Here is a 25,142-nt window from a genome sequence, read left to right on the forward strand (position 1 = left end):
AATGTTGCATCTGTCACCCCTGGCTGGAATCCCGGTGCTCCCACTATAGGAGTATAAGAGGAGGTTTTTTGCAGGTTATCCTCATCTTGTCGCATTATCCTCCAGGCTTTAATTGCATTTAATACAATAGTCCATGATAGCTCTCATCTTATCCATAAATAAAAGATTGATGAGGGGACATTTTGCTTGGAAGGTCTCAATATCTAACCAGATTGATTGTGGGTCACAAGGGACCCAATAGCTACGTAAGACAATAAGGAGCTCAACTGATACCTCCTAAAATGTGGAAAGTTCCGTCCTCCCCTTGCTTGTGGGAGCTACAGCTTTTCTAATTTGATAAGGGCCGTTTATGATTCCAAATAAAGGAGCTGAGCCAGCCGTAAAGCTTAAGTAACACCTGTCTCGGCAGCATCAGGGGGAGCATTCTCATAGGATATAGAAGACAAGGTAGAATATTCATCTTAACTAGGGCTACTCTGCCTAACCAGGATATTGGGAGATCTCCCCAGCACTGAGGGTCCGGTCTTATTTTCTCTAATAAGTGCACGAAATTAGCTTTATACAGCTGACCAAATACTGGGGTGATAAAAATACCTAGGTACAGAAACCTTTCAGTGATCACCGAAAGGGGAAGCAAGATCCGTCCCATAAATTGGATACACTGGCAAGACCTCCCAACGGTATGCTCTCAGATTTCATAAAATTGATTTTACAGCTTGAGAACATACCAAATAAATTGATCACTTGGATTAGGCGGGGCACGGATATCAAAGGATCACTTAAGAAGAGGAGGACATTATCTGCATGTAGAGTGATTTTATATTTGCTCGATCCAACCCTCAAAGCCGTTAATTTACGGTCAGTTCATATAGCTTTCGCCAGTGGTTCAATCACTAGCGTGAATAATAATGGTGAAAGAGGACATGCCTGACGACAACCCCTGCCAACACTAAAGCGATCCGAACTTAAACCATTGGTGATCACCGCTGCTTTGGGATCATTATAAAATACTGAATACCACACTCCAACATCGAACCTTTTCAGTGTATAAAAAAGATATGGTCATTCTACCCAATCAAATGCCTTCTCTGCATCCAAGGAGACAGCAAAACCTGGTATTGTTCCCTGTTGACAGGCTTGTATCAGATTTAAGACCCTTCTAATATTATTAGTTGACCTGTGGCCCTTTATAAACCTGTCTAGTCCTCTTTTATGATGTATGGTAAGACCCTTTCCAATCTTAATGCTAACATTTTAGAAAGAATTTTGTAATCCACATTTAGTAAGGATATGGATCTATTTGATGAGCAATCTTCTGGGGCTTTTGCCTTTTTAAGAATAAGAGAAATTTGCTTCTCTTAACGAAGGCAGGAGGCAGCCCTGACTATGTGAGTAATTATCCATATTTATGAGTGGCCCGGTCAGTTCCCCTATAAATTCTTTATAGAACTCAACCTGGAATCCATCTGGTTCAGGCGCTTTGCCACTCTGAAGCTGCATAACCGCATCGAGTACATTCAAGATCGACACCTGCTCCGAGGTTAAGCCGGAAGGGCCAAATTTTTAAAGAAGGATTCCATCTTCTCAGTTCTATCTTCACAGTCCTGCGATTTATACGGTTCAAACTAGAACTCTCTAAATGCTGTATTGATCTTTTTATGATCACTAATCAGGGTACCAGCACTTTCTCTAATGGACATGGCTTGAGGAGCCTTTTTCTTTCTAGTGAGGTATTCGAGGTATCTGCCAGGCTTGTTGCCATATTCAAATAATCTCTGCTTTGCGAATAATATTTCCCTCCTTGCTGTTTGGGTAAGTGCGGTATTCAAGGCTGCCCTAAGGGTAGCTTAGTAATGGAAGGCCTGTCAACATACGCTGTCTCAGCTGCCTTCGAGCAAGCTTTGAGTAGGCGCCATTGCTCTCCTTTTTGTCTTTTCTGGGTTGCAGAATATGAGATGACCAAGTCTCGCACATATACCTGAGTGGTCTCCCTCATCATCGACGGGTTACTGGCTGTACCTGAATTAATTTCCCAGAAGGTTTTGAATTCCTGCAAAAAATACTTGATAAATTTGCTTTCCTTCAATAAGAAGGGATCCATAAGCCAATGTCAGGGGCCTATCCAATCATCCCTAATCTTGACTTCCATATATACTGCAGCATGATCAGAAATAGCTATATTAACTATTTTACAAGACAGTATGGAATTCAAAAGGGTCGAGGGGGCAAAAAACATATCAATTCTGGTATGGCACTTGTGTGGGTTACAGTAGAAAGTCTCTACCCTGGGGGTGAAGGCACCTCCATACATCTACTAGCCCGAGCTCCTCATTCAGATCCGCCAGTTATCTAGATCTCAGAGATATACCTGTAGTGCTCTTCGGTATCCTATCTGTCTCTGGGTCCATAATACAGTTAAAATCTCCTCCTATAATTGTATAGCGGACTCCAAAAGCCATCAACTTAGAGAACACTTCCGTTACGAATTTAGAGGGATGCACCGGGGGGCAATAGAGATTCAAAATTCCATATTCCTCTCCATGTATTAGGGCTTTGATCAATATATACCATCCAGACTCATCTTTTATCTGACTTAACATTTGGAAAGGAAGATTCTTCCAAATAAGAATGGCTACTCCCCTACTTTTTGAACTGAAAGATGAGAAAAAAGCCTGATCAAATCCGCCCTGTTGTAGCTTTAAATGTTCTTTGTCAAGTAGATGTGTCTCCTTGTAAGAGAGCTACATCAACCCTTCCTATTTTGAGACTTGATAATATCTTTTTCCTTTTGATTGGTGAATTACTCCCCTTGACATTCCAGGTGCACCACCTAAGCGAATGGCTAGCCATGATCGTCCAGGCAAGCCCAAGACCCCCCAGGAGGAAGAACCCCACTCAGAAAACCTTGAATAAAGACCGTAGTAAATTCACAAACACAAAAATTCTTTATAACATTTAAACTAACACAATTAAAAGCTATTCCTAAGTAAAAAAAAAACGCAAAACATATTTAAAAGGAGACTTTTCCCCCTTGCTCCCAGGGGGTATAGCTACCTATCGATAACCCCACCATAACTTCTTCTAGCTAGGGTCCTGCTCTCGGCCCAGGCATTATAAAGTGGAGTAGACAAATTCAAACATTTTATAAAACCAAAGTTAAAAGTGAGTAACTCTGGTCCGACCCGGGCCTGCATATAGCAATCTGGGGGGCCCGGTCCTGATTCCAACTTCAACTTCAATAATTGTGGAAGCCATCGCTCCAAAAAGTCTATAAGCTGGCTTTCCTCTTCTTGTTCGGGAAGGCCCAGCAACCAAAACTTTTTCTGACAGCCCCGATTATCGAAGTCGTCGATGCGCTCTGCCAGGGTCCGGATTTGCTGCTCGAGAGCCCGGACCTGACCTATGGACGACTTGGCAGCTGTCTCCAAGGCTGCGGCCTGTTGCTCCGCTGCTCAAATTTTTCAATTTCTCGGTTGGTCATGCATCTGCAGGATGACCGAGATTGACTCCCACCTGGACCGGGACTCCTCAATGAAGGCGTCGATCTTCTCTTGAAGTTTGTTGATCCCGGAGATCAGGCTCGCCTCCGCAGGTAAGTCCCCTGTGGTGGCCGCGGACGTCTCTGCTGCAGGGGGAGGAGGTGGGGGAGGGTTCCCTGCCTGTTGCGAGCTGGGTGAGTTTTTGCCCTTAGTCATTTTACAAACAACACCAAACTATCCAAGTTTGATGCAAAATGACTGACTATGCTGGGCAAAAGCTATTTTAAATGATTTAAAGGGTGAGGTGAAGGCGGGTACCCCACTTTGCCCGAATCTTAGGCAGAGCACTGCAGACTCAGACTTACTGGGTCGCTACCATCTTGAATCTCCAATTACACTAATTTTAAAGCTTTGAAAAAACATATGTAGGCATACTCTGGCCAAAAGTTGACTTTCCTTTTCTGCTAAGAAATGGTGTACTTCCATTTGTTGCTGAGAAATCAGCGGATTGTATTCATTGGGTGCCCGTTCTTTTTGAATACACTATGTAGGTGATTTTCCTCTGCTCTGTGTAGTTCCTCTGTGCTGCAGTATGTGGTGGCTCGTTGAAATAATGTTCTAATGCAGCTTTGTTTTTGGGTGTTTGGATGATTGCTTCTGTAGCTTAGTATTTGGTCAGTATGTGTTGTTTTCCTATAGAAGCTGGTGTGAAGTTCCCCACTGGCTGTTCACTCTACTATGACATCTCGGAATGGCAATTTGTTGCCATTCCTCCTCTTTAGTGAATTTTAAGCCAGTAAGGGTATTATAGATGGTCTTGAAGGTTTCCTCTAATTTGTTTCGTTTAGTAATGGCAAAGGTGTCATTCACATAGCGGACCCAAAGTTTGGGTTGGATGGTTGACAGAGCTGTTTGTTCGAGTCTCTGCATTACTGCCTCTGCTAAGAACCTAGATATTGGAGATCCCATGGGTGTTCCGTTGGTTTGTCTGTAGGTTTTGTTGTTGAAGGTGGTGGGTGGTAAGGCATAGATCCACTAGCTTGACGATATTGTCTTTGCTGGTGAGGTTGGTGGTGTTTGGTGTATGTGTCTTTGATTCTTCTAATAATGTAGTCAGTGTTTCCTTGGCCAGGTTGATGTTAATTGATGTGAACAGGGCTGGTACATTAGAGGAGACCATTATTTCATCCTCTTCTATCTTGATGTCTTTGATGGTCTTCAGGAATTCTTGGGTGGAGTGGATGGAGTGGTGTGAGTTTTCTACGAAGTGTTTTAGTCTTTGGTGTAGCTCCTTGGCCAATCTGTAAGTTGGTGTTCCAGGTAGTGAGACTATGGGTCTGAGGGGGGCTCCTGGTTTGTGAATTTTGGGTAATCTGTAGAAGCGTGGCATGTTGGATCCGTCTCGTTTCATTTTTTGGAAGTCGGCCTTATTTATTTGTCCAGATTTCTCAAGTTTAGTAGCCCACATGATAGTCCACAACCCCAACAACACACTAAAACAGCAGCTAATGAACTTGAAGGACTCTCTACACACAACCAAGCAAAACTAATGTCATTTACAAAATACCTTGCAAGAATGGTGACAAATACTACATTGGACAAATAGGCAGAAAACGAGCCACCAGGATACATAAACATCAATTAGCCACAAAAGGATATGATCCTCTCTCACTAGTATCCTTACATACGGATGAGGAAGGACACCACTTCAACTGGGACAACACATCCATCCTAGGGTAAGCCAAACAGAGACACGCATAAGAATTCCTAGAAGCATGGCATTCCAACCGTACCTCTATCAACATAGACATTGACTTGGATCCCATTTACCACCCCCTGAGAAAAAGAAGAGGAAATGATGTCACAATGAGGATCTAAAATTTGAATTTAGGCTGTTGTCAGAAGCAACAAGTATATGTTCACTCTGAGAGTCAAGAACTCTCCACGTGTAAATCAAGGGAACCTGGTGATGGGATACCAGTCTCTGTATCATTTTCCAATTTTAATTTTCATGACTCAGTGCTCAGTCTCTTCTCCCTGTACCTGCTTCTGTTCAATGGAAAGCTGTGAGTTACACAAGAGGGCAAGAACAGGCAAAATACCAAGTTGACATGTTTTGGGTTCCGAGTCAATTAAGTAGACCAAGGAGGTAGCAACGCACAAGAAGGTGGTTTCTGAGCGATTAAATTTTTTATATAAAAATAAAATTAAAGATTAATTTTTTTTCCTACAAGAATCAAAATGATGAAATCTTTAACGTTACTGTTGCAAGTTTTACTTTATCAAATAGTTCAGTGCTATTCTGCTTTAACATTTTTAAATCAAAGAATTATCAAGTTCATTACACAGATACATATCATTTGCCAATCAATTCAATTATAGTGTCATTCCATTTGACACGAGGTTCAATCCTAAGATTTGAAATAAAGTAAACAGCCAAGAGTTGAAATCATATGGCTAATCTAAAGGAATGGTGGGCTGAAAACTACATATTGTAATCAAATTTCAACCCAACCAACGATGTGAGAGATAAAAACATCATAATGCCCGTTATGCACAAAATATTACGGCAGTAAAAATGAAAGTGTATAAGAGAGAGGTGCCGAGTGTTAGATAATGTAACCATAAATAAGGAAATAAATTCATGTATTCTAGGATGCTGATGGAAAGCAGAGTTATAACTACAATGTTTCAAACATTTTCAGAAATCTGAGGATGCAATTAGAAAAGTGCAGTAAAGAAAATGCAGTGAATGTTTTGTGCATAAGATTTTCAGAAGATGTTTGATAACAGCCACATAGGATGATAAAGTATTGGGGAATCAACGGTTAAAAGTCTCTATTTGCAATAATGATTTGCCTTACAAGTTTGAAATGGCAAATGATTTGCCTTACAAGTTTGCAATCACAGTAGCCATGGGAACATGAATTAAAAGAATGCAGGTGCCTCTGCATAACCTTGGAGATGTTCCTGTATACGCTTCTCCCCATTACTAGGACGAGGCTGTTGTAATTTTAATCAACAGAACATTGTTAACCGCCTTGCTTTATCTACTTTTCACTTATAAGAACAGTACCAGATGTAATAATATTTAAGTTATTATTTGTTTGTTTTGACTTATGTGAACAACATCAGATGTACAGTAGTGCCCCCCATACCCGCATGAGGATACATTCCAAGATCTACCACGGAAGTTTGAAACCACAGATAGGTGCGAACGCATTCATTTAAATGGGAAATGTACCTTCCCAGCAGCCTCTTGGTCCCTGGTTCTGGAATGTTCTCTATAATATGTTTGGGCCGCAGTAAACCGCAGGTAACAAACCATGGAAAGCAGACTTGTGGATTCTGGGGTCGCCCTGTAGTTAAATTTAAATCAGCTGCTTTGTTTATCTACCTTTGACTTATCAGAACTCTACTAGAGGTAGTAACATTAAATCGTGGGGGAATGAGAAAAAGTGAATTAGTCACACACATAAAGACTACAAAATATACTGCTTTCATGTTAGAGGTCAGAGATCTGTTAATGGTCTTCTAAGAGATAGCTACTCTGGGGTATCGATCGCCAATCTCTCGCCGACTTAACTGAAATAAAGTGCGTATTGAAATTGAAACCTCTGTGCGGTCCGAAAATGTTTGAGTCAACAGGATGCTAATTGATAAGATTTGCGCTTATGGTAGGAGTGTTGCAGCATTTATAGAGATTAGTTGAGGGACAGAAAACCGAAAACAAATGTAGTAGTGCTTAGAGACGATTTTTCTGACTGGGACGCTGTAAACAAAGCTTAAGAGCACAATGCAATAAAGTGCATAAGTTACAAAACCAGCTGAAATAATTAATTTAATTAATTGGTGCATGATTAAACTGAATACTAAGAATGTTCGGTGCTCCAGCTTGGAGAGAATTGGAGCACAGAACAGACAGGACATGCACACTAATTAATAATTTCCTATTTACCAGACATAAAGGGGTGCATTTCAGACTTTACTGATTCCACCAAGTTATGTTGGTGAACTACTATGAAGAATACAGATGATTAGAATATAGGTTAATCCAAGTGGCAGATGCAGCTACAAATATATGAATAGCTCAAACTAAAACAAGTGTGTGTGCAGGAGCATGTGTACAGTATGCACTAGACATATATCTATATTCACCTATATAAATAGATCTCACATGGTCTAGCTCAGGGTTAGTTAAAGGGTACTCAAATTTCAAGGTGAATAAACAAGTTCATAACAAACACGAGGATCTTTAGTGGCATTGCTAATGATTTAAATAACATCTGTTTCATAATTATGCACCTGAAGGTGCTGTTGCAAGAATAACATCACATGATCAAGTGAGTACAATGTCTTTGGGTTGAACAGTACAAGAATAAACAGTCACCACCTCTTCCACCAATCTACACCAAATACACATTTTATGCTGAGCCAAATTAGCAACTAAATAATGGTTCAACTCTGATCCATGTACACATCACAAGCTAAATCTACCCCACGCAGGTTACCCTCGCCTTGTTTTCATTTCCCCTTTTCAATAAGGTACTAACTATTTCCTATCCATGACACCTACTGCCTATAGCTGTTCTTCCCATGTCTGGCTGTGCTATGCCTTAGTTTGCTACTCCCAGCAAGCTGAACATAGAAGCTATGTACATGTAAAAAAAACACATAAAAATGAATATACTCATGAAAGAAAACTCACATTACTGAGTGGTGTGTAAGTATTTTCATCAAATTCCATAGTTTCGTTGGTAGGGATGCCCATGTTAGCATGTCGTTCTTCTAGTTTCAGAGCTTCGATTTCAGTCTTTAGCTCCTTCAGCTGTTCTTGCAAATGTTTGCTTTTCTCCATGTATTCCACACTAAGGAATTCACACACAATGAATGTTAAGAACATTGTAAAGGCAATTTTATCTCAAAAGACTGCCTGGTATATTGTGAAAAATATCCCTGTTGTCTTGAAAAGAAAAGCAATTTCGCAGCTACAATCCACTGGTAACTACTCATATCCCGATTACCATCTACCTAGCTTCTCTTCTTCCCTGGCAGACTATCAACAATATAAAAGAAAGAAGTGAGATACTAGAGATCTGAAACAAAAACAAATTGTTGGCAAAACTCAGTAGGCCTGGCAGCATCTGTCAGAAGAAAGCAAAGTTAACATTTCAAGCCCTGTGATTCTACGTCATAATGATTCTGAAGACGACTCACCGGACTTGGAACAATAATGCTTTTTATTCATCTGTGGGATGTAGGCATTGCTGGCTGGCGGTGAGCTGCCTTCTTGAAACTCTGCAGTTCACCTGCTGTGGATTGACCCACAAGGTCATGAGGGATGGAATTCTAGGATTAGACCCAATGACAATGAAGGAACAATGATATATTTCCAAGTCAAGATGGTGAGTGACTCTAGTCACTCACCAGCTCACATGTGGTGATGTATCCAAGTATTTGCTGCCCTTCTGGATGGACTAGGTCATGGGTTTGGAAAGTGCTGCCTATGGATCTTTGGTGAATTTCTGCAGTGCATCTTGTACATAGTAGCAGCAGTGTGTACTGAGTGTTGGTGCTGGAGGGTATGGATGATTGTGGATGACTCAATCAACTGGGTCACATAGATGGTGACAAGCTTCTTCAGTATTGTTGGAGCTGCACTCATCCTGGCAAGTGGGGAGTATTCCATCACAATCCTGCCTTGTGCCTTGTAGATGGTGAACCGGCTTTGGGGAGTCGGGAGGTGAATTACTTGCTGCAATATCCCTAGCCTCTGACCTGCTCTTGTAGCCATTGTGTTTAATGTGGTGAGTTCAGTTGAGTTTCTGGTCAAGGGTAACCCCTAGGATGTTGACATTGATGGTTACACTGCTGAATGTCATGGGGCAGTGATCAGATTGTCTCTTATTGGAGATGGTCATATCCTGGAATTTGCATGGCACAAATGTTACTTGGCACTTGTCAGTCCAAGCCTGGATATTTATCTTATGGGATGTGAACATGGACTACTTCAGTAGCTGAGGAGTTGCGAATGATACTGAATATTGTGTATTCATCAGCGAACATCCTGCTTTCTGACCTTATGATGGAGGGAAGGTCATCGATGAAGCAGCTGAAGATGGTTAGGCCTAAGACACTACCCTGAGGATGTCCTGGAGCTGAGATGACTGCTGTCCAACAATCATGACCATCATTCGATGCACCAGGTATGACTCCAACCAGCTGAGAGTTGGAGTCTCTGCCAACTCTGCTTTGTTCCCAGATGCTGTCAGACCTGTTGAGTTTTGCCAGAATCTGTTTTGTTACTACCAACAATCCCTTTGTATACCTCCCCTTTTTTATCTGTCTCTCTCTCTCTCTCATCCCCCCCCCCCCCCCCCACCCTTTGCTCATCCCCACCTATCCACTCACTCATTCCCTCCTCCTCCACACCCACCCACCTTCCCAAACCAACATAAATACCTTGTCCTAGCTGTTTCCAGTTCTCCAGAAGGGTCAATGGTCTCAAAACATTAACTGTGTTATCTCTACACAGATGCTGCCAGATCTGCTAAGTTTCTCTAGTAATTTCTATTTTTATTTGTTTTGCATTAGTAACCCCATCAATCCACATGGACAACAACAGAAATACTAAAGCAAAGCTAAACATGGTACAGCTAAACACTAAAATTACAGAGTTAAACTCACTGCAACAAATCATCCATTTTCAATGCACAGCAAAATCACAGTACAGATGCCACAATGCTGTGAAGTTGCAGCATCATTTCACTTCTTTCAATGCCAACATAACTATTCAAGAATTCCCAAAGTTACTATAAGCCTACTATGTACCTGAAACCTCAAACTTTCCTTCAAGCAGGGAGAAGTTTGCGAAGTGGAATTAATCACTGAATTTGTCAGTCTGGCAACATTTGAAGAGGTGTGTGATGCAGTTGAACTTGGCCCATTATGTCAGTCTTTCCCCTAAATTCAAAAAGGAGCTCTCACTGACTTCTTTATCACTATCCAAGAACTGGCTTTGAAATACAACATTTAATTATTCAATTTTGCACCATTTGGTAACTGTATATCAATAGAATGGATAAAACCACAGTGTCAGCTTCAAGCAATCTAAAACTGCCCCCTGTCTATAAAATCATCAAGAGGATCAACATCTTATTAAGTGGAGGAAGCAACTCAGAGTTGGCACTGGAGGCTGAGTGCCTCTGATCAAGGGCTTATGCCAAAATGTCAATTCTCCTGCTCCTCAGATGCTGCCTGACCTGCTGTGCTTTTCCAGTACCGCACTCTGAACTAGAGGCTGAGGCTAAGGGAAGTCTTGTCTTTATTCACAATAAATTTGACATACCAATGCTAAGGACTGATGTCCAGGAGCAAGTTGTTGAACATCACAACATTTGTTTCTGTCTTTGTTGTGTGCCACACATTTACTTTTCTCTATGCTGTCTCTCCCAGCCTCTTCCCATTCTATCTTGTGCTCCCTGCCATGTGATTTTTGAAAAAAAGTTATAATATGCCCATCAGGAATTACAATGACTGAATAGCTTTCAAACAAATTCTTTACATAGCATGCAACCTCTAACAGAATGTTTTGGGCACATTCCTTTGTGGTAATCATTGAATATATTACATTCATGTTATAGCACAGAAATAGACCAGTCAGTCCAACAGATCCATGCTGATAATAATGCTTCCATCCGAGGAGCAGGAAAATCGACATTTCAGGCAAAAGCCCTTCATCAGCTCTCATGCCTGATGAAGGGTTTTTGCCCGAAACGTCGATTTTCCTGCTCCTTGGATGTTGCCTGACCTGCTATGCTTTTCCAGCATCACTCTAACCTTGACTCTAGTCTATCTGATAGCAAGTTACATAACTCTAAAATTAACCAGTTGCCTGGACTATTTTGACAACAGAATGCATTGGGTCAAGCTGTGTTTACACAAGGTCGTCAAGCAGGATAGCTTTAAGGTAGAAAGTATCAGGAATTGGTAATACTGTAGTGTGTTCCATTGGGTGGTGGGGAGAAGGAATGGTACCAACATCTGAAAGCAAATATCATTAACTTGGTTGTATAATTATCTGTGATAGCCAGGGGATAACACACCTGTACTGTGTTTGGTAACTATAACCAACCTTGAATGGCAACTATGCAAGAAACAAGTATAAAAACATACCGTTCTCGTTCTATTTCCATAGAGAGTCGCTTCATATCTGTGTCTTTAAAGTCAAATTTAAAAGATCCAGATTCCAGGTTCAGATCACCAACATCGGCAGGTGGATGAGCAGAATATGAAGTCGTCGTCTAAATTAAACAGATTCAAATATTGAGCTATCAGAAAGGGCTTTCATTTACTGACCTTGAAGGAGTTGAGCTGAAGGATCGGTTTCCATGCTGTATGACTTGGATCTTTGTAGTGCCATTCATGATCTCAGCCTATCAAAGCCAACTCACTACTTCTGAAGACATTTTAGATTTATGAATAAACTGTAAACTGTCACATTAGTTTTGCGAAGATATTTGGTTAAAGGCTGCAAAGCATGGAAAAATATCAAACTTCTCATTTCAAGGTATCTATGGGGACTCCAAAGTAAAAATGCCTTTAAACTGTGCTTCAAGAAACTAATGAAAGAATATTAGTTAAAACTTCTGTTTTATTTTTGTTTGCGAGCGATTTGTTCTTGATGGAAAACAGTGCAGAGTTAAAGTGAGAGAAATTGTTTTAGACAATGGAATGGAAATAAATGCAATACCAAAATCATAAGATTAGATAAAGTGAGTGGAGGTAAATAATGCATTCAGAAAAAAAAACAGGTAATTAGAACACTATGGAGAAAGTAAGGACTGCATCCTTGTTCTGGAGGGATGGTGAAAACACAGCAGGGCTGGGAGCTAGGACCTGGTGTGGGGCTGGAGCTGGGAGTGGGGGCGGGCATCGGGGCAGTGACGAAGAAGGGCTCATGCCCGAAACGTCGATTCTCCTACTCCTTGGATGCTGACTGACCTGCTGCGCTTTTCCAGCAACACATTTTCAGAATTAGAACACTAGTTAGTTTAATTAGGTTAAAAATCACAACATCAGGTTATAGTCCAACAGGTTTATTTGGAAGCACTAGCTTTCGGAGTGCTGCTCCTTCGTCAGGTGGTTGTGGAGAATAAGATTCTAAGACACAGAATTTATAACAAAGGTTTATAGTGTGATGTAACTGAAATTATATATTGAATAAGACTTGGATTGTTTGTTAAGTCTCTCATCTTTTAGAATGACCATGTTAGTTTCAATTCTTTCATATGTAAATTGCAAAACTTTTTTTACAAGTTACATTCTCAGGTGAACTTTAACAATTGGTGTCATGTCAGCCCAGATAATGTATTCCATACCTTCAATACAGCACTCCGAAAGCTAGTGCTTCCAAATAAACCTGTTGGACTATAACCTGGTGTTGTGTGATTTTTAACTTTGTATACCCCAGTCCAACACTGGCATCTACAAAACATTAGTTTAACTAGTATTTTCTTCATCCGGTACATTTTAATTCCTCTGCTACAGCAACAAGGGTGACAAAAAAATGTTTAATCGTACAATACTGCATCTATCAGTGACAAATTCTGGGTACTCAGAAAGTGCCACCTGAAGCAAGTAAATCTCAGTAGAATGTTTGCATAATTCAGGTGACTATTTCAATACACACCGGATAACTAGGTTTTGTAATCTCCAACAATCTGTGCTTGGCTCTTCTCTCTGCCTCTCTGGCTTCATTTAAATCCTGCTTCAGTTGTTCTGCTTCCTTGGATCTAAAATAAAGACATTTTAAATAATGTGACAAATTTTTCAAGAGAAAAAACTTAATTTCATGAGCAGGGCAGCACCTCACCAATGCACTGCTTCAAGGAATAGCAGAAGTAGACATTATACCTTAAGTCTCCTCTCAATCTAGTGAGAAGGCATTATAAAGGTCTTGGGACAAATCCACAAAAGAGGAAAAAAAAACAAAGAAACTTCAAGTCATGTTGAATTACTCTCAAGTACCTCCAGCAAAAACACAGAAGCTTGTTCCACCATTCAACTAAAATCATGGCCAAGTGAGCCTTAACTCCACTTACATACTTTGCTTGCATATTCTTTAAATCCTTGGCTCAAACAAAAGTGCTTCCTGACCTCAATCCTGAATGGCTGCGATCTGGTTCATATATTCCTTTTTTGGATTTCAGTACCAGATGAAATTGTTTCTCTCCATTTATCCTACCAAGTACATGACTCGTCTTAAAAACAACAAGTAAATCATTTCTTAATCTTCTATTTCTCATGAACTACAAATAGTCCTCATAATTCAATCATGTTAACACAGGAAGATTTGCAGTGTGTTGACTTCCTGTCTTTTGTGAGTGAATAGCATGTGACAAAGGACACCCATACAGGGAGAAGTGCTGTATGGAAAAACAGATGTAAAATAAAAAGTTTTTTCAAAAGTATAATGAATGACTATGTTCCAACAAGTCGTACCTAAAATCCCAAATCTGAAGTCCTGAAGCAGAAATGAAACAGGTTCAGACACCACTGAATGTTTACACTAGAGTTCTCTAGTTTTCTAGCAAAGGTGGTTAAAATTACAGAACAGTTCAGTAACTGTTTGTTCTCTACCTTGAAGTATTCTGGCATTTCAAATGTGAAGGTCAAAGAATATTTTAAAGGCAGGGGTGGGTAGATCCCTATTAAACAAGGAAGGGGGAGGTGGTTATCAGGACTAGGTGGGAATGTGAAGTTCAGTTTACATCAAATCACTATAATCTTATTAAATGGTGGAACAGGCCCAAAGGACCTATATGGCCTACTCCTACTTCTAACTAGAATATTCATATATTTCACCTATTTTTTTTGTTGCCTCTGTTTCCTGGCACAAGACCTGGAAAATTGCTGCTCAGCTGTGGGAATATACCTACATAATAATGATCTGATCTATCAATATTTAAGTGCTTGAAGGCCTACAGAGGTGCATTTGTAAAGATCATAGAATAAAAGGGTATGGGCCCAGCATTTAAAGCTCCCATAAAAACACCTTCTGATTTTATCAGGCTCACAGATCATTGAGGTTCACAGGACAGAAGGAAGCTATTCAAATTCAGTGAGATAGTATAACTATCACAACTTCCTCCTGGTGTAACTTTGTTTTCCAGATAGGCGAATCAAGCTGTATTCCATCAATGACATTCATGGCACCAATGTCCCAATATTATCCCTTCTGTCCAAAGCTGTCTTGAGTGTTTAACAAATACAGTGAACCTAGAAGAACACTGCACCTCTGTAGGTCCTCGAGCACCTAATATGGACAGACCAGATCATCAATATGTTGCAGGTATATTCCCACATCTAAGCCCCAATTTTCCAGTTCTTGTACCAGGAAAGAGAGTCAGCACAAAAAAAAGGTGAAACATATGAACATACTAGTTAGAAGCAGAAGTAGGCCATATGGACCCTATAGGTCTTGTTCCACCATTTAATAAGATTATAATGATTTGGTTGTAAACCCAACTTCACATTCCCATCTACTCCTGATAACCTCCTCCCCATCCTTGTTTCACAGGGATCTATCCAGCTCTGCCTTAAAAGTATTCCAAGGCTTGACCTACTTTTTGATGAGGGAAGTCCAAAGACTCTCAACTATTGATTTGTTTTGGAACAAGTTTATGATACAAGACCTGGCAAGATGGCAGACACTCAACGTTCCATTCCTTCCGCTGCTATCCAAACAATGAATAGCTGCATGAGTAACTACACATATCGCTGTCTGTGAAATGAGGTGAGGCTGGGAGACAAGGTGGTAATAACTTATAGTGTGCACTATCGTCTTCCTGTTCGTAAGTAATTAACCCCTTTTTATCCTTTCCCTGGGTTGTTAAACAAATCATTTACATCTTGGGATCTAAATGTTACTTGGGACACATACCTCAGTTAAAAGCCTTTCCCTACTTCTTTCAAACTTATTTCAGGTGAAATGTGCAGAGATTGAAAAGCATTAGCCATATCTGAAATCCCAGTCAAGGTGAAAACGATTCTGGAGGTGCTACTATTTACCCATAGGAAAGACCAATATTAATTGGATTGGGTTTGCAATCAACATAATCACCATGTTTCTTGCGACTGATCCTTCAGGATTTATGGTTTTCATAAACTCTTTTCAGTTGCTCATTTTGTAGTATTTTTAGCCTGCTTCTTCACATATGATACATACATTTGCCAACTTCCTTATTCTAATTGATTTTATATTGAGCCACTCAGCAAATGGTAAGCAATGGTAAAAATGGAAAGAAAGCCTGATAACTAAGACTTAATGCTAACATTCAATTTTAGATTTTTTTCTTCCTCCTGAGGGTTTTAAATAAAATCTATATGACATTTGTCGTTTATCTCCTGCGCAAATTTACTGACTTGCAAATGCAATTTAACCAACCTCCGCTCTGAGTCCTCCACTAACTTGACAGCTATCAGCTCAGCTTCTCGCATCTTCTGTTCAATTAGACGTTTTTCCTCCTTCGTCTTCAGGGCTGTGACCTCCAGCCTATGCCTCTCCTGCTCAGCTTCTGCAGCTTTCTGAGCAAGCAGTTTGGCTTCCTCCTCTGCAATCTGTGCCTTCTCAGCAAGTAAATCAGCTGTCTCCTCCGATCGGATCTAACAAATACCATCAATTTTTTTTAATGAGTAACAATACTTCTGACAAAACCTAAGACATTCAGTCCATGGTCAATTACACTTCTTTACTTTGGTCATACCAACTGAATAATTAAAACTGGTTACTTCTGGCTGGAAAGTAGAATGCTTGTATTAGATCAATGTTAACATTGTGCTTGGACAGGAAAACATCACACAGCTCATGTTCGAAACTGATTAATGGGCCTTGCTGTTCAATTTAATTAAAACATCATGTGACTAACACTGAGAATTTTAAGATAATATTAAAAATGACAAGTGAGTCAAAGTTCTAAAGGCTAGGGTCAAAAGTTTGCAGTTACTGCTTACACAATACTTTCTCTCATCTGTTCCAAAATATTCTGAGGATGCTAGTTGCCCCTCAACCCTCCACTCTCCCAAAATACCTCCAGAGCCTGCTGATCTATGCTCCATTCAACTCCCTCCCAACTCCTGCAGCAGTACCAGCAGTGGCCACTTCTCCTGGTGTCACTGAATTTTCTTTGGCCATGACCAATAGCTCCTTAATAAATATCCGCACAATAATTAATTAAGCTCTTTCCCATCTTTCTCAGGCTCTTAGAGACTTTTATCCAATCTCCTACAGTATACTACATTCAACAACGTAATCAATACATTAGATGAATTCAATTTAAATTTTACACATGGCTTCCTTAATTTCATGCATTACAGTCACTGAATTTTGATTCACATCAATAGCTGATGGTTATCAGTTTATCCTGTCTGCACTGCACATTATTGCCAGACTAATATCACCTTAGTTCTCACTACATGTGTATTTTAAGATTAGATCAGATTAGATTCCCTACAGTGCGGAAACAGACCCTTCAGCCCAACCAGTCCAAATCGACCCTCCGAACAGTAACCCACTCGACCCATTTCCCTCTGACTAATGCACCTAACACTATGGGCAATTTAGCATAGCCAATTTACCTATCCTGCACATCTTTGGATTGTGGGAAGAAACTGAAGCACCCAGAGGAAACCCACGTAGACACAGGGAGAATGTGCAAACTCCACACAGACAGTTGTCTGGGGCTGGAATTGAACCTGGGACCCTGGTGCTGTGAGGCAGCAATGCTAACAACTGAGCCACCTTGCCGCCCCAATTGACAAATATAGACAATATTGTAGAGTACCAAACACTAAGAGAGTGAACCCACCAAGGCTTCATTGGCTAGCCTTGACTCATCCTGTAACTGGTAAAGGCGTCTCTCTAGATCTTCTTTTGCTCGTTCAGCCTCCTCCCTCAACTTTTTTTCTCTGGCTAATCTTTGGCGTTCCATCTGAAATAGTAAAAACAAATCCACATTTTAAAAGAAAATAGTTTGCATTGCACTGATGGGCCAATATTACATAACATAATTTGTGCATATTTTATACACGTGAAGTTGGAACAGATTTCACCTTTTTTCTGGCTTTCTCTTCTCTAGCTTGAGCTTTCATTTGTTGGACTTCAATTGAATCCACTTTTCTTCTTCTCATGAACAGGTCATGATTTCCAATACACAACTGTAATATCTGAAAACAGACTTCACATTAATCTAGTAGAATGAAAGCACTTCACATCTTTGCACCACAGAACACACATAGATGACTATTTTTGCACTGACTAATTTCCTTTCCCTTTACAACAACTGCAGTAGAAATTTAAGAATTCTCATGGCAGCTTTGGTGAACAATCTGATCAGCATTTTAAACACATGGAGCCAGCCACTCCTTAATCAGGCGTTTGATTTACTTTGGAAATCTGCAGACTCTGTGAAAATTCAGATGAAACCATGTTTACTTGCCACCTTGACTTCCATTACACTCTGGGTGTCAGGAAAGGAACCAATATAAAAGTTTCTAAGCTCTGATGAAGAGTCATCTGGACTCAAAATGTTAGCTTGCTTTCTCTCCATGGATGCTGTCTGACCTGCTATGATCTCTAGCAATTTTTTTCGTAAGGTTTATAATGATTTAGAAGCACCTTTCATTCTAGGTTTCAAATGTACATTTAATTAAAGTGCATCTCTTAAACAAAGCCATTTCGTCTCCATTAAGATTAAAATAAATGAAAATATTATTTAGTCCAAACATTTTTAAATGACTGTTCTTACAGGGACAGTAACAGAGGCAAACCAGATTAGCTCTAGTTTTGAGCTATAATTACACCACAGGTTAAAGGCAAACAAAGTTAAAATGTCAGTCGCTGTTAAGAGTACCACATGTGGGGAATACATAGACTTTTAGATTGAGATCTGAGGCACAACAGGATCTGAAATGCCAATTTATTTTCCCAAAGCTGACTGTCATGTAAGTAAGAACAGATACCAGAGACTGTAGCTGGCAAAGAAAAAAATCTTAGGCTTAGAGTCTTTGGCTGCACTTCATGATTCCATGACCTTAAGTTTTGATTCCATGAAAGAAACCATACAACCATTTGAAATAACTGCCATCTATATTTACCCTTAAAGTTACAATACCATAATAAACTGTGGAACAACAGTAATGTGACTGAGAACACCAAACTATGATCTACAAAGCCTGCATCTTTTGTTCATTTCTCTACAGTGGTACGATTTGGACAACATATGCTGGGCAAGAGAAAAAGCTGACTAATTTATACCTTTACTGTATCTATACACCCTCAGATGTATCCTTGGCATCTCTTGGCAGACAAGGTCACTAACTCACACATCCTGAAGCATGCTGATTCCATTGGCATACATTCATTTCTAAGCCAACTACGTCTTTGCTTGCTCAACCACATTGATCTGATGGATGATGGCTGCATACACAAGTGAAGTGATGGCCCCCTGGTATTATCACTAGATTATTTATCCAAAACCTCAGCTAGTGTGCTGGGGACCCAGGTTCAAATCCCACCATTGCAAATGGTGTAATTTAAATTTAATAGTTTGGTCTTATAGGTTACAGGGAGAAAGCAGAAAAATGGGGTAGAAAAACCTATTGGCCATGATTGACCCAACGGGCCAAATGGCCTAATTTCTGTTCCTATACCTTATGGTCTTATGGATTGTGCAGAAAATAGGACAGAGGGTCAATACCTCCTGAGCATCCAAACTCCCTTTATCATGGACACTTGCAGGCAAGGTTAGCACTGCAGCCTCACAGCGCCAGGGTCCCAGGTTCGATTCCTGCCTTGAATGACTGTCTGTGTGGAGTTAGCACATTCTCCCCGTGTCTGCATGGGTTTCCTCCGGGTGCTCCGGTTTCCCCCCACAGTGGTGCGATTTGGACAACATATACAGGCCAAGTGAATTGGCCATGCTAAATTGCCTGTAGTGTTAGGTGCATTAGTCAGAGGGAAATGGGACTGGGTGGGTTACTCTTTGGGGGGTTGTCGTGGACTTGCTGGGCTGTAGAGAATCTAATCTAATCTAAGATATGAAGATTGTAGACACAGACGCCAACATCTGGGAGACAGTTCCTGATGACTGCAAAGTCTGGAGGTTGATTGTTTGAAGGCTGTTGGATGAGGTGAGCAGAACGAAAACTGCAGTTGGCAAAACAGATGCCAGCAAATTGTGCACTTTTTCAGCCCATCAACTTCCTCTGTAGCAAATGCAGCAGAAACTGCCATATCAGAGAGGGGCTCCTGAACTACATGGGCAATGCTAGGTAATGCAGAGTTGACCATTGTGCTGCAAACCATCACTTCATGAGATGGAAGACATCATTATTATAACAAACAAGTTAAATTAATAAGATTATGAAATTCAAACTTCCAAAAGTACAGTGGTTACATGCTTACAGTGGCAGGGGACACGTGTGCTCCAAGGTGTAGTGGAACAGTACCAAGCAGCAGAAATAAGAAAAACAAGTGTGGTGATTACAGAGTAAGGTAAAAGCTGTACACTTAACCTGTCACAAAGAAAGAAAGAAACAAATAAACTCACCAACTTGTTCACTCGGAGTTGTGAAGAGTAGAATTTGAAAACCTCTGCCTTTTTATCTAAGGGTTTGATAGTAAACTGTAACAGCAAAAACAAAGTTTGCATTAAATTTGATTTAAAATTGATTATTTTCAAAATATATCATTATTCTGGGGGAAACAGGAAGTTTCGTTCTGATCTCTGGGTCATGCAAAAATATTCTATGTAGTGTATTAAAAAGTGCTTTGGAAACTCCTGCTTCGGGTTAATAGTGTCCTTGTCTGAAGCCACTACAGTGGTAATATTGCATTTCAAAACTTGAAATAAATCATGATGCATAACACTTTTTGAATGTTGCAGCATTTTACACAGTTCTAACCTAATTTCAAGGAATGTACCAAATTATTCTGTTAAACATCAATTGTGTAGAAGTAGAGCCATTGAGTCATAGAGATGTACAACATGGAAACAGACCCTTCAGTCCAAACCGTCCATGCCGATCAGATATCCCAACCCAATCTAGTCCCACCTGCCAGCACCCGGTCCATATCCCGCCAAGCCGTTCCTATTCATATATCCATCCAAATGCCTTTAAAATGTTGCAGTTGTACCAGCCTCCACCACTTCCTCTGGCAGCTCGTTCCACACACGTACCACCCTCTACGTGAAAAAGTTGCCCCACAGGTCCCTTTCATATCTTTCCCTTCTCACCCTAAACCTATGCCCTCTACTTCTGGACTCCCCCACACCAGGGAAAAGACTTTGCCTATTTATCCTATCCATGCCCCTCTCATGATTTTGTAAACCTCTATAAGGTCACCCCTCAGCCGCCAACGCTCCAGGGAAAACAGCCTCAGCCTAGGCAGCCTCTCCCAACAGCTCAAATCCTCCAACCCTGGCAACACTCTTGTAAATCTTTTCTGAACCCTTTCAAGTTTCACATCAACTTTCCGATAGGAAGGGAACCAGAATTGCACGCAATATTCCAACAGTTGGCCTAACCAATGTCCTGTACAGCCGCAACATGACCTCCCAACTCCTATACTCAATACTGTGACCAATAAAAGAAAGCATAACAAACGCCGCCTCCACTATCCTATCTACCTGCGACTCTACTTTCAAGAGGCTATGAACCCGCACTCCAAGGTCTCTTTGTTCAGCAACACTCCCTAGGACCTTACCATTAAGTGTGTAAGTCCTGCTAAGATTTGCTTTCCTAAAATGCAGCATCTCGCATTTATCTGAATTAAACTGCATCTGCCACTTCTCAACCCATTGGCCCATCTGGTCAAGATCCGGTTGTAATCTGAGGTAACCTTCTTCGCTGTCCACTACACCTCCAATTTTGGTGTCATCTGCAAACTTACTAACTGTACCTCTTACGCTCGCATCCAAATCTTTTAGGTAAATGATAAAAAGTAGAGGACCCTGCACTGATCCTTGTGGCACTCCACTGGTCACAAGCCTCCAGTCTGAAAAAATCCACCACCACCCTCTGTCTTCTACCTTTCAGCCAGTTCTGTATCCAAATGGCAAGTTCTCCCTTTATTCCGTGAGATCTAACCTTGCTAACCAGTCTCCCATGGGGAACGTTGTCGAACGCCTTATTGAAGTCCATATAGATGACATCTACCACTCTGCCCTCATCAATCCTCTTTGTTACTTCTTCAAAAAACTCAATCAAGTTTTGTGAGACATGATTTCCCATGCAAATACAGGTACGTCCTGTCCCTCAGGATTCCCTCCAACAACTTGCCCACCACCAACATCAGGCTCACTGGTCTATAGTTCCCTGGCTTGTCCTTACCACCCCTCTTAAACAGCGGCACCACATTAGCCAAACTCCTGTCTTCCAGCACCTCACCTGTGACTATCGATGATACAAATATCTCAGCCAGAGGCCTAGCAATCACTCCTCTAGCTTACCACAGAGGTCTAGGGTACACCTGATCAGGTCCTGGAGATTTATCCACTTTTATGCATTTCAAGACATCCAGCACTCCTCCTCTGTAACATGGACATTTTGCAAGGTGTCACCATCTATTTCCCTACAGTCTATATCTTCCATATCCTTTCCTACAGTAAATACTGAAGCAAAATACTCATTTAGTATCTCCCCCATTTTCTGCAGCGCCACACAAAGGCCACCTTGCTGATCTTTGAGAGGCCCTATTCTCTCCCTAGTTACCCTTTTGTCCATAATGTATTTGTAAAAACCCTTTGGATTCTCCTTAGCTGTCTTTGGCAAAGCTGTTTCATGTCCCCTTTTTGCCTTCCTGATTTCCCTCTTAATTATACTCCTACAGCTTTTATACTCTAAGGATTCACTCGATCTATCCTGTCGATACCTTACATATGCTTCCTTCTCTTTCTTAACCAAACCCTCAATTTCCTTAGTCAACGAGCATTCCCTATACCTAGCAGCCTTTACTTTCACCCGAACAGGAATAAGCTAAAAATGTGTTGCTGGAAAAGCGCAGCAGGTCAGGCAGCATCCAAGGAGCAGGAGTATCGACGTTTCGGGCATGAGCCCTTCTTCAGGAATGAATCTTCCTGAAGAAGGGCTCATGCCCGAAACTTCGATTCTCCTGCTCCTTGGATGCTGCCTGACCTGCTGCGCTTTTTCAGCAACACATTTTCAGCTCTGATCTCCAGCATCTGCAGTCCTCACTTTTTCCCTAACAGGAACATACTTTCTCTGGATTCTCATTATCTCATTTCTGAAGGCTTCCCATTTTCCAGCAGTCCCTTTACCTGCGAACATCCGCCCCCAATCAGCTTTTGAAAGTTCTTGCCTAATACCGTCAAAATTGCCCTTTCTCCAATTTAAAACTTCAACTTTTAGATCTAGTCTATCCTTTTCCATCGCTATTTTAAATCTAATAGAATTATGGTCGCTGGCCCCCAAAGTGCTCCCCACTGACACCTCAATCACCTGCCCTGCCTTATTTCCCAAGAGTTGGTCAAGTTTTGCACGTCCTCTAGTAGGTACATCAACATACTGAATCAGAACGTTTTCTTGTACACACTTAAATTCCTCTCCATCTAAACCGTTAACACTATGGCAGTCCCAGTCTATGTTCAGAAAGTTAAAATCCCCCACCATAACCACCCTATTATTCCTACAGATAGCGGAGATCTCCTTACAAGTTTGTTTCTCAATTTCCCTCTGACTATTCGGGGGTCTATCATATAATCCCAATAAGGTGATCATCCCTTTCTTATTTCTCAGTTCAACCCAAATAACTTCCCTGGATGTATTTCCAGGTATATCCTCCCTCAGCACAGCTGCAATGCTATCCTTTATCAAAAACACCATTCCCCCTCCTCTCTTGCCTCCCTTTCTATCATTCGTATCCTGGAACATTAAGCTGCCAGTTCTGCCCATCCCTGAGCCATGTTTCCGTAATTGCTATGATACCCTAGCCCCATGTTCCTAACCATGCCCTGAGTTCATCTGCTTCCCCTGTTTGGCTCCTTGCATTGAAATAAATGCAGTTTAATTTGTTAGTCCTACCTTGTCCCTGCCTACCCTGACTGTCTGACTCACTTCTTTTCTCAACTGTACGAGTCTCAGGTTATCTCTTTCCTCACTATCTCCCTGGGTCCCACCCCCCTATTAGTTTAAATCCTCCCGAGCAGCTCTAGCAAATCTCCCTGCCAGTAGGTTAGCCTCCTTTCAATTTAGGTGCAAACCCTCCTTTTTGTACAGGTCATGTTTACCCCAAAAGAGATTCCAATGGTCCAAAAATGTGAATCCTTCTCCCATACACCAGCTCCTCAGCCATGCATTCATCTGCTCTATCCTCCTATTCCTGCCCTCACTAGCTCCTAGCACTGGGAGTAATCCAGATATTACTACTCTTGAGGACTTCCTTTTTAAATTCCTGCCTAACTCTGTGTAATCTCCCTTCAGAATCTCAACCTTTTCCCTTCCTATGTCGTTGGTTCCAATAACCTCATGCTGGCCCCTCTCCCCCATGAGAACATTCTGCACCCTCTCTGAGAAATCCTTGATCCTGGCACCAGGGAAGCAACACACCATTCTGATTTTTCTCTGCTGGCCACAGAAACGTCTGTCTGTACCTCGGACTACAGAATCCCCGAACACAATTGATTTCATGGAACCCGACGTACCCCTCATTGCATTAGAGCCAGTCTCAATACCAGAAACTTGGCTGTTCGTGCTACGTTCCCGAGAATCCATCACCCCCAAACAGCATACCTGTTTGAAATGGGTATAGCCACAGAAGGCTTCTACACTAGATGCCTACCTCTCTTAACTTTCCTGGTGTTAACCCATCTATGTGACTGTATCTGAGACTTTCCCCCCTTCCTATAACTGCCATCTATCACATACTGTTGCTGTTGCAAATTCCTCATCACTTCTAACTGTGTCTCCAACCGATCCATTCGATCTGATAGGATTTACAACCAATAGCATTTATTGCAGATATAATCTGCAGTAACCCTTAAACTCTCTTTAAACTCCCACATCTGACAAAAAATACATATCACTCTACTAAAGACCATTTTTGCTCCTTTACAATCTACAGACCCAGAAAATAACACTGTCTTATTCCTCTGCAAAACACTGCCACAGGTTAAATTAATAGTTATGGCTTATATTTTAAGTTTAATCAAGAGACATGTCTCAAAAATCATATAACCAAGAAAGAATCCACTCTACTCACAACTGCAGACATTCTGTAGGTCCCACTTAAAAACAATACACTTATCTGCTTCCTGTTACTTACGCTGTTTCACAGCTTTCTTGGAAATTAGGTTTCATATTTAACTACATTCAAAACAGGGCTTAGGGCTTCCTAGTTAAGCTGCAAGAACAAATTTTAAATGCCATTGTTAAGTAAAAAACATTGCAGGTCAAATCACCTATTTTGTCATGGAGAGAAGCAGAAGAGAAGTATAAGAGAGGACCAAATGACAGTTGACAGGAAGTTCCATTATTCTGTACTTGTTTCCCTTCTCAATCTTTACAAATTTACCTATGTCTACCCTGAACAGTGGCTCACGCCTTTTGTTCCATACCCCAAAGAAATTGCCTGAAACAAACAGG

General features: G+C 41.0%; 1 protein-coding gene across 3 annotated transcripts in view; it reads right to left on the bottom strand.

The window, feature by feature from the left end:
* The window catches only part of nf2b (neurofibromin 2b (merlin)), a 73,355-nt gene that overhangs the window by 10,833 nt on the left and 37,380 nt on the right, over positions 1 to 25,142 (bottom strand). For 2 of the 3 annotated variants that reach the window (XM_043718615.1, XM_043718614.1), the window contains 8 exons: positions 20,090 to 20,164; positions 19,945 to 19,992; positions 17,592 to 17,705; positions 17,348 to 17,470; positions 15,928 to 16,145; positions 13,171 to 13,273; positions 11,655 to 11,782; positions 8,188 to 8,347 (listed from right to left, as the gene is read on the bottom strand). In XM_043718615.1, coding sequence (XP_043574550.1) covers positions 8,188 to 8,347; positions 11,655 to 11,782; positions 13,171 to 13,273; positions 15,928 to 16,145; positions 17,348 to 17,470; positions 17,592 to 17,705; positions 19,945 to 19,992; positions 20,090 to 20,164 — 969 coding nt within the window. The remainder of the gene's footprint in view (positions 1 to 8,187; positions 8,348 to 11,654; positions 11,783 to 13,170; positions 13,274 to 15,927; positions 16,146 to 17,347; positions 17,471 to 17,591; positions 17,706 to 19,944; positions 19,993 to 20,089; positions 20,165 to 25,142) is intronic. The other variant, XM_043718616.1, reaches the window with a different exon arrangement.

The sequence above is a fragment of the Chiloscyllium plagiosum genome, chromosome 28, assembly GCF_004010195.1.
Source record: "Chiloscyllium plagiosum isolate BGI_BamShark_2017 chromosome 28, ASM401019v2, whole genome shotgun sequence".
Taxonomy (NCBI): Eukaryota; Metazoa; Chordata; class Chondrichthyes; order Orectolobiformes; family Hemiscylliidae; genus Chiloscyllium; species Chiloscyllium plagiosum.